Source organism: Rhinichthys klamathensis, unplaced genomic scaffold, assembly GCF_029890125.1.
Source record: "Rhinichthys klamathensis goyatoka isolate OS25496 unplaced genomic scaffold, OSU_Roscu_1.1 h1tg000384l_1, whole genome shotgun sequence".
In the NCBI taxonomy this organism is placed as follows: domain Eukaryota; kingdom Metazoa; phylum Chordata; class Actinopteri; order Cypriniformes; family Leuciscidae; genus Rhinichthys; species Rhinichthys klamathensis.
In genome coordinates this window covers 338,784-348,670 of record NW_026606888.1, presented here as the reverse complement: position 1 = coordinate 348,670, position 9,887 = coordinate 338,784, and the positions used below count along the sequence as shown (strand labels likewise).

The 9,887-nt window shown below is 36.3% G+C and overlaps 1 protein-coding gene across 5 annotated transcripts; it reads left to right on the top strand.

Moving 5' to 3' along the window:
- Positions 1-415: 415 nt before the first annotated feature.
- Positions 416-9,631, top strand: mtdha (metadherin a). Of its 5 annotated transcripts, XM_056233921.1 has the most exons (12): positions 416-865; positions 1,432-1,551; positions 3,287-3,371; positions 3,538-3,702; positions 3,850-3,897; positions 4,571-4,738; positions 5,048-5,128; positions 5,246-5,329; positions 5,790-5,911; positions 6,964-7,065; positions 7,170-7,281; positions 8,066-9,631. In XM_056233921.1, exons 1-12 carry the CDS (start codon positions 515-517, stop codon positions 8,131-8,133), a joined length of 1,506 nt encoding a protein of 501 aa, XP_056089896.1. In that variant the 5' UTR covers positions 416-514; the 3' UTR covers positions 8,134-9,631. The 5 variants fall into 5 exon arrangements, with proteins under 5 accessions (XP_056089896.1, XP_056089893.1, XP_056089894.1 ...); XM_056233918.1 differs by lacking the exons at positions 7,170-7,281; positions 8,066-9,631 and having other exon boundaries at positions 418-865; positions 1,435-1,551; positions 6,964-7,098; XM_056233919.1 differs by lacking the exons at positions 7,170-7,281; positions 8,066-9,631 and having other exon boundaries at positions 419-865; positions 1,435-1,551; positions 3,541-3,702; positions 6,964-7,098.
- Positions 9,632-9,887: the final 256 nt, after the last annotated feature.

The following is a 9,887-nucleotide window of genomic DNA, read 5'->3' as shown; positions in this document are numbered from 1 at the left end:
CTGTGAGAGTGTTTAGTCGGATTCCTGAATGAATGACTCGTTTGAGTCGGTTCTTTTTAATGAATCATAACCATTTATGAATAAGAATTAGATTTATTTCACTTTTACGTATTTATTTTTGTGTTATATGTTCTGCTTAAATCCGAAATTATCTCATAATTTGGCAATAGGCATAGTTAAAAAAAAAATATATATACTCTTGTTTCGCAAAGGCAAAGGTAGTAGTTGAACTATGAAAGAACTCGTTCAAGATAAACCAGAAGCGGAACTAGAATATTTACATTTCTTTCGATTCTACTTCTTTTCGATGTACAACAATGCAGCGCCCTCATATGACGCCCAAAAAGTGTTGTCTCTAGGTAGCCAGATCGATAGGTATTGAAACACAACTATCATGCAAGAAAGCAAGCATTTCTAAAGCCACTCCCTCCTGCCGTCCACTGACTCTCTCCCGCTGCCAGCAGCAGGAGCTCATTATTCGTCTCTTCGTGCGGTTCTTGTCCGCTTGCTAAAAATGGACCAGGACTGGCGAACTTTAGCCACACAGCGAGCCGAATACGTGTCCGACCGTATCCGCGGGCTGCTGTCCTCCGGCCTGGATTTCCTCCGAGCCGAGCTGGGGATTGATCTGGGGATAAAGCCGGAGCAGTATCCGTCGTGGCTGATTCTGAGCACGGCTCTTATCGGGCTGATTGTGCTGGTGGTGCTCCCGGCCTGTGGACGGAGGAAGCGCCGAGCGGTCCCTGTTACTGTGAGTCCCAGCACCGTCGCCGAGATCCCGGTCAAGACCGCCCTGCCACCGAAGACTGTGAAGACCGAGCCAAGCGAACCGAAGAAGAAGAACAAAAAGAAAGCATCCGACAAGGTAAGCGGCCTGTGATCGTGATTTCCTAGTGCTAATGGCTGTTATCTCAAAACCAAGACAACTGCCTTCCTAGACAGCTCTTTTGGACACTTATGTGACACCCACATTTAAGAGATAGATAGACAGCTTATTAAGGTTTTGAGATGCAGTCCTATAAATCATATGCAACTTGTTAGAGATTAGCACGAGTAGCTGCTAACGTGCTAACCTGTCAAAACCAGTGAGAAACGGCTGTTGATATAGAAATCTTTCCCCTATCAAAATTATGTCATGCTAAATTGTTTATCGTCCCCTTTCAGATTAAATGAACAAATCAGGCCTTGTTATTAATATTTCGAGTGTCGTGATATAAGAGACACGAAGGCGATAGAAGAGCCACGTAGCACTGTAGAGCTGACCGGTTAACTCACGCTTTCACAACTTTCGGTTTAGCTAAACACCACCTTTTGTAAGTCTAACGCATATTGTGACAGTTTTCGTGCCCTAAGTGGAGTTTTCAAGCACTGTCAGTTCATAGAGGAAGGAAATGTGAAGTTTGTTGGTTTGTAACTGTCATGTGCTCGCAGCAGAAGGCCCAGGCGAATGGACAGACAGTGGCTGAACCTCAGCAGGAAATCAAAGTCACCGAGGAGAAGAAGAAACCCCCTCCTTCACCAGCACCAGCACAGCCACCTGCAGATACAAAGGTTGTTCCACATAGAAGTATTCATTCTGGTTTCATAGAGGAAGTGTATTGGTTTGTTACTTTGTTTATATATTTGTAGTCACAATAACTGTAGTAGTATTTTAGACATTTGGCAGCTACTTCAGTAAAGGGTGGTTTGCTCTGCAGCTCCTCTGAATAGCAAAACCGTTTGGAGTTTTTTTTTTTTTGCTTACATCATCAAACATAATTATGCAATGATTTATCTTTTGCAAATGTTTATACAGCACTTTGAGATAAAAAAAACAACAACTTTATTTACCTACGTTTCATTTGATTATTAACTGACATAAGAAACTTGTGAACATACGAATGTCCTGACTCCTGTTAAATTATTGAAATAATAACTTAAAATCTTGTGGGGTACATCAGGTGAATATTTCATGTCATCCCATTCCCAGCACTACAGACTTGCATTCTGCTCACTGATACAAAACAGTGATAGATAAAAAAAAAATAGATATATAATGTTATATACATGCTTGACATTAACACCCGCTAAATGCGGGTGGATTTCAGTAGTGGAGTGTAACGCAGTCATTCCTACTAGCCACTTTGGTGGGTTGAATTAATATAAAAAAAATGGTAACACTTTACAATAAGGTTCATTTATTAAACATTAGTTAATGTATTAACTAACATGAACTAACCATGAGCAATACATTTGTTACTGTTTTTGTTAATCTTTGTTAACGTTAGTTAATACAAATCCAGCTGTTCATTGTTTGGTCATGTTAGTTCACAGTGCATTAACTAATGTTAACAAGATTTTAATAAAGTATTAGTAAATGTTGAAATTAACATTAACAAAGATTAACTAAGAATGAACAATACTTCTTCAGCATTTGTTAATGTTAACTAATGTAGTTAACTAATGAACCTTATTCTAAAGTGTTACCAAAAAAATGCAATGTTTGGATGCTTGAATTTCTGCGTGGGATTGCGCCTAATTTTACTCAATCCCGCAGATTGTGCTCACACCCAAAGTGAGCGCATACAAAGCCGCCTCTCAGTACTAAATTAAGTTATTGGTTCACGAGTAAACACAGTCAGTTATGTTTTAAGTGAACGCATATGTAACAGATCCGTGCGTCGGGTCTTAAAATGACAGTAGCCTAATATACCTGCTTCCAAGTTATGTGATAATGTTAAAAAATTCCATTTTCCCCATGGTATCGATGTCAAAATTGTTGCCAATGAAAATGCTGAGTGGCTAGTAAATTTGGAATACCACTAGCCACAGTAGCTGATAATTATCCTTATAATCCCTGGATATTATCTATATTAGTTCACTCTTTCCAGTCTTTCAAATCTACACACCCCTTCCAACGCTTGAAAATATGACTTTGGTTGTTCATTCTTGTACTCAGAACTTGTAAATGTAATTTCGAACTCCACTTCAAGTAGGGCTATGAACGTTTGCACCAGCCTTGGTTCAGTCTGTAAACAGTGATTGAGAGAGGTCGGGTGTCAGTATCGGGCTGTAATTTGATAATGCAGATACAGCAAATGTAGGGTACATCCAGAGGGGAAACTATGTACTTTGTCCCAAGGCCTCAAACTTTAGGCATAGTTTTTACAAGACCAAATAAGCTTTTTAAGATATCTTAATATGTCTGAAATGGCACTTTGTGTCTGTAGTAAGAGTGAGAGCAAGAAGATTCTTGCTTTATGACTTGTCAGGAAATTGTAAATGAGTGTTTTTGGTTCCTATGTAGACCAAGAAAAACAAGAAGAAACCAAAACCAGAGGTGAAGCCAACCAAAGCTGTTTCCTCCACCGATGGCAAGGAACCTGATGAAGGTATGAAACTAGGTTACCAAACTGTAGTGGCAACTTGACTTTTTCAGTATGGAAATTGTTTGTTAGTAATTAGATTCAGAAGTTGAAATGCAAAATATCTTGCTTAAATAAATTCAAGTGAGCTGCTTGCTTTGAGAAGGTTCTTTTTCAGTATGACTGTGTTTAGCAGGTGCTTGGGAAACCAAGGTCAGTAATCGAGAGAAACGTCAGCAGCGCAAAAAGGAGAAGGGCCCTGGCGACAGCTCTGGGAGCCCTGAAGCTGGAGATCATGCCAGCCAGAAGGTGGAGCAGCCTGTGGTTACAGTCACAGCTGGCACCAAGAAGAACAAGGGTACGCCTTTCCTTTGAGTCCTTTTTAGATTTTACTCTGTATATTTCTGTGCTGATGGCATTCAAGATAAGGTTAATACGCAGGGGTTTCCTTTAAGACGCTAAGCAGTTTTAATCATTAGAGATCTTTTCCTTTGATTTATTGTAGAGTCATCACGTGCCAAGGCCGGGAAGGGTGATGTCATCACAGCCCCAGGTAAAAAAAAAAAAAAAAAAAAAACATTTAATTTACAGAATAGAAAGTCTGTGATCATTCCTCTTTTTCTGTCTTAAGTGTATTGAAAAAAATTATTAAATATTTAAAGATAATATAATAGACTTTTATTGTCAAACAGATTAAATTTGATTGAATTTCCAGATTTGCTGTTATGTATTTTTTTATACACTTTGAAAAGGCATAGATTCCATGTACAATGTTATTCAAAAATTATGCATTGATTAAAAATGTCATTAACAACATTAATGTTACTAAAGATTTCTATTTTAAATAAATGCTGTTCTTTTGAACTTGATCAATGTTGAAAACTGCTTAATTTTTGGTGGAAACCATTATACATTTTTGACTAATCATAAAAATGGTTCTTGAGCACCAGATCGTCTTCAGAATGATATCTAAAGGATCATGCGACACTGAAAACTTGAGTACTAATGCTGAAAATTCAGCTTTGCCATCTCATGAATACATTACATTTCATATATATTCAAAAAGAAAACCATTAATTCAAGTTGTAGTAATATTTCAAAACATTATGGTTGTTACTGTATTTTTGATCAAACAAATGCATTATTTTTCAAAAACATTTTAGCAACCCTAAACTTTGAACGGTGTCACTCAGAATATACCTTACAAATATGACCTTTTTCTTTAGTGACGTCTAACTGTAATGATGTGAACTCTGTGAACGGTGGAGGGTTAATGGAGGAGCCTGTGAAGTCAACACAAACAAGCGCTTTAAACAACGAGAAGTGGTCTACTGGGAAAAAGACCCTTGGGCAAAAGAACCGTGATAACTCCACCTGGAAACTAGAGTCAGAAGGTAATAGATCACAGTTGTTTATGACCTTGCCTTGAGTTTATAACAGTTACGGCTGCATTTGAGGGTTTTTAGCTTTCAGGTAATTGTGACAGAGCTTGGAGTTTCTTCTTATGTGTAGTAAATGATTAGATGGTAGTTCCAATAAATTCAAACCTTGGGGTTATTACACTTTACTTAATTTTATATTAAGATGGTTAGCATAGTAACACCTTTATCACAGTACTTTATATTTATAAATTTGGTTTATCAAGTAATATTTTTCAATTTTACAGCCGCTGTGGATAAACATGCTGTCTTATTATTTGTCAGGGGCATGGACTAGTTTGGATGGAAGAATTAAGGCAGAACCAAACCCAGTGAACTTAACAATGCTTAGACTGAACCCATCAGGTATGTGTAACCTTTTATTTTCACTAAGAGGGCATTCTTGTAAGGAGCACATCATTTTGTCCTTGTATGCTAATAAACACTACAAATATTAATCATCTTTTCCCATGTGTTTTACAGGTGGAGAGACTCGGACTAAATCGAACATTGAAATAGGGAAATGGGACAATACACCCGCCCCTGACAATGAATGGTCCAGCTCCAGTAAGATCAAAACTTATTTAGACTCAGAAATGAGAGACAGTATTTTCTAGAATACATTTTAATACAAAATATCGGTTTGTGGTCGGTAAGATTTTTTTTTTAAAATCACCAAGGCTGCATTTATTTGATCAAAAATACATCTTCAGTGTCACATGATCCTTTAGAAATCATTCTAATATGCTGATATGGTGTTCAAGAAACATTTGATTATCAATGTTTAAAACAGTAGTGCTGCCTAAAATTTTTGTGGAAACCGTGATGCATATTTTTTTCAAGATGCTTTGATGAATAGAAATTTCAAAAGAACAGCATTAGAGATCTTATTAAAAAGTCTTTACTGACACTTGATGAATTCAATGTGTACTTGCTGAAGAAAAAAAATCATTGACCACAAACTTCTAAATGATAGTGTATATCATAAAAGACTATTAACATTTCCTGTGTCTCCGTATGATTTCAGATGGTCTTTCCGCTGTGGACCCGAGCTCAGACTGGAACGCTCCAGCTGAGTTATGGGGGAACTATGAGCCCAAAGTTGATGCTCCTGCTTTGAAAGAGATTCCAGTTTCCAACCCACTTGTGGTATAAAAAACAGTTATAATAAGGGGTGTGCAGTGGAGCTAATATTTGGATATGTATCTGTAAAAAATATTTGAATCTGTATTTAGATAAAACCAGAAGTGGGTGAGGATTTAACCAGAAGTTAATATGAATTGGAAAGACAGTTTAAAATCTGTCTGAAATTGTACTTCAGGCGACCCAAGGTCGAGACATGCCTCAAGGATCTTTCCCGATCTCGATAAATACATAATTAAATATCTTCTAATTATAATACTAAATGTTAAATAAAAAAAGTTGTCTTTGCGTACTTTAACTTTATGTACAAGTCGGACTATATAAAATGGCTGATTGGAGAACATGGAAATTGAACGAAAATATTTAGTGGTTAAAAATCACTAAAATTACTTTTACTATGCATACAAATGCAAATCTGAAAAAATTCAAAATAAACGAATGCTTGCCATCTTACAGAGAAATGGTAGCCTATCATTATCATACAAGGTTTAAAACACTTAAATAGAAACATCAAGTAGAAAATGTGTACGATTCAGTATCTTAATTGGTATTACTCTTGACAGAGCTGGTTTTTAAGAGATGGCAATGCGGCTGTTTGATTTCCAGTCGTGCTATGCTCATTTCATTTATTTTAAATCATTTAAATACACGTATTAAGTAGAAGAAAATGTGTATGATTTAGTATCTTAGTTGATATTCCTCTCGTCAAGCTCTGATTTCTGAGAGACGCACTGAGACAGCAATGCAGTTATTTAATTTGTGCTCATTTCATTCATGGAGTTTACACTCATTCACTTCTTACACGCATTATATTGCATAGTGATTTTTGAGGTTTATGCATAATATTGTGTTATCCTCTCACCTGTGATTCAGCAAACACAAGAAATGACTGTCTGCTGAATATTTTTTCTATTATTTGGTTGAATTCATTATTTGTTTTGAAGGCATTATCTGTGCCTTTCCTATTAAGGTATTTGGCTTTGGGCACATCCCTAGTTATAATTTTATAAATGTACTTTTAGTAGATTTTGCTAAATGTTTGTTCGTTCTGGTTGCAGGAATCAAATGATGACAAGGACCAGGCAGATCCTGCAGGAGGTGGAAAATCTAAGAGACGAAAGAAAAAGAAGAGACCAGAGGAAGAAGGTTCAACCGCTGAGGTACAAATCATGTTTTAATAAACCGCGAGTCGACACATGAACGCTTAAACGTCAACACTTTGTGAATTCTGCTTGACTGACCAGATTGTATGTTCCTCTTCAAGGTGACTCCAGAAGGTTCTGCTCCTGCAGAGAAGAGTGTGACTGTCAAGCTTCATCCTCATGTTCCAAAGGATGAGGGATCCAAGCAAAATATCCCTCCACAGTCTTCTTCAAGTAAGTAAATCACAAATGAAATGGTGAATCTAGTGAGAATGTTTAAATAGGGCATATTAGGCTTTTTTAGTATGTGATGTCTCTGTTTACAAAGCACAAAGTCCACTCTAAAGGGAGGAATTCTCTATATCAACAGAGAAACACTGTTTCTCAACTCCCTAAAACACCTTGAGTTTTCTTTCGGGAACATATACGACATATTAAATTCAAATAATTTCTCTCCAAGGCATACTGGAAAAAAAGGGGTGAGACATAGTTGAGTTGTTAAAAGCATTGACCAATCATAACACACTGGTCCAGCTGACCAATCAGAGCACTTTGCCCTTTTCAGCAGGAGGGGCTTCATAGAGACAGGAACTAAACAGAGCATTACTGATAGATTGAAAAGTGAGGTCCTGCAACAATGTGAAATATGTAAAAAGGGTTCTTTTTTTTACATTCAAGCATAAAAACACATTCTAGTAGACTCCAAAAACAGAATTAATACTTTGTAAAAGGGCATAATTAGTCCTCTTTACCATCAATATAATGTGTGAGGTAAATGCATTTTACCACATACAGGTCCAAAAGCCTCTTTTTTTTTTCTTTTTTTTTTACTTAATTTCAGAATATTGTTTGTATGTCATTTATCCACGCTTTTCTCGCCACCAAAAAAATACATAAATAAAACTTTAAGTCCTAGATTTTCAGATGTGGCTTTGGGATGTTATATAATAACATTAATAATGTATGATAATCTTGCTGAAAATAATGTATATTTTCTTTTCCATTTTTGCTCCCACAGAGAAATCTGATCAGAATTGGGAACCACCGAAGCAAGTTCAGAAGAAAAAAGCCAGGAGAGAAACATGAACTGTGAATAAAATCCAGGATAGCTTATGCAAATAGATTGTTTATGCAATAATTCCACAGTACAGAATTTTATACTGAAAAGTTGACTGTGCTTTTAAAATAAAATCCAAAATAGAAACAAAACTGAGTTGGAAGAACTCAGCAAAAAAAAAAAAAAAAAGAATGAAAACTATAGAGTAAAGGTGAGCAGTCTGTGGGCTGGAACACTACTTATGTGCACTATTACGCCACACTGAGGTTTGTTAATATCAGACATGCTTTCAGTGGAGCAAAACATTCATGATCATTATTTTCCAACAGATGCTTAATTGATTTTGAACTTGGAGGGTTGAAATCATTTGGGAAATCGACTTTCTTTCCATCTATTACTGTTCCTGTGGCACTTTAGTTCTGCTGAATTGCACTTTGCTGTCCAGCAGTTTCTGAAGTGTTGCAGTTCCTGTTAGAAGCCACAGAGAGGCGCTGTGAGCCCGCGTCTCCTCCAGCAGTTCTTCTGTGAGGTGAATTACTGTAATCCTCTAGATCGCGGTGGTGGAAAACCAGAGAACAGTTATATTACAGAGAAGTTTTTTTAATGATAAACCTATTTTCTTAGAGCCTTTCTTCCGTCCTGAGTACCGGTATATGTTTTTTACCCATGTAACTGGGTATGTGGATCTTGGAGATGTTTAGAGTTACAACTCTTCCCTTTTTAATCAACTACTAGTTGACTAATGCTTTATTTCCTGCAAACTAAAGTAGAAAAAGCCACGCCATATGTATAGAACTATAAGGGCTTTTTTTATATGGTAAAACTCTTTGTAATTGCACTGTGCTGAAGGTTGTAAAATACCATGTGTATTTACTTATTTGTTTCTTGCACAATGTGAACATTACATTTTTGTTCATGTTTGTTTTGACTGAGTTAGTTAGTAGGTTTATGTGATTTTGATTGGGAAAGTTGATGATTATTAGCGCAGCTTTAATTCCATGACACTAAAACAGTATCAGTATCAGGAATCTGTTGCCTTAATCTATAGCCTACTTAATAGTGTATGCTTTCTGTTCTCTTCCTCATTTTCTAGTCTTTTTAGCAGGTTTGGCGTTACTTTTCCTTTCAGATTTGATTGATGTCAGTGTTGCACTTGCATGAACTTAACCATTTATATAGTGATGAACAACGTCCTGATTTTCTGTTCACTTGTGCAAGTACCACTCACTGTAAATAGGCTTTAATGAATGATGATGATGAATGGATGTGGGAGGGGGGGATAAAATGCTTATTCATATTTGGGTTGACTTAGTGGTGTTTTGCCCATGGTTTTTTGTAAATTTCAGTAGATCATGTGTTTCTGAGGGACTCGGGTCTAGCATCGGATGCCTGCCTTAGTTTATCATTCTAGAGGTTACTCAAATGACGTATTTCTACAAATTTATGGATTTAAGAATGATCATGTTTACTTAAGTCAATGCAATATTTCTATGTTGATTTGTTAAATAAAAGAAGATTGCTATTTGAGCTTATTGAGCTGCTGATTTGTTAAATAAAATAAAAGGCCGTTTGGACTCCATGAAGTGCATTTTATATTATATTTAAGAAATGTAATCATTTAGTTTAAAAGTATCCAATCTGCTTAAACCCCACAGCATAGTCATAATGGAATTTCATGAGGAATTTCAGTTATTATTTAAAGAGTTATCAGCCTTTTCTTAATCCATCTTTAGACTGCAAACACAGCACATTGTGTCTTTATTTATCCATCAATATTTAGGTT

Coding starts and splice junctions, on each gene's coding strand:
- mtdha (XM_056233921.1), top strand. CDS start 515: ATGGACCAGGACTGGCGAACTTTAGCCACACAGCGAGCCGAATACGTG. Junction 5,129..5,245: donor GCTTAGACTGAACCCATCAG/GTATGTGTAACC, acceptor TGTGTTTTACAG/GTGGAGAGACTCGGACTAAA. Junction 7,066..7,169: donor AAGAAGGTTCAACCGCTGAG/GTACAAATCATG, acceptor TTCCTCTTCAAG/GTGACTCCAGAAGGTTCTGC.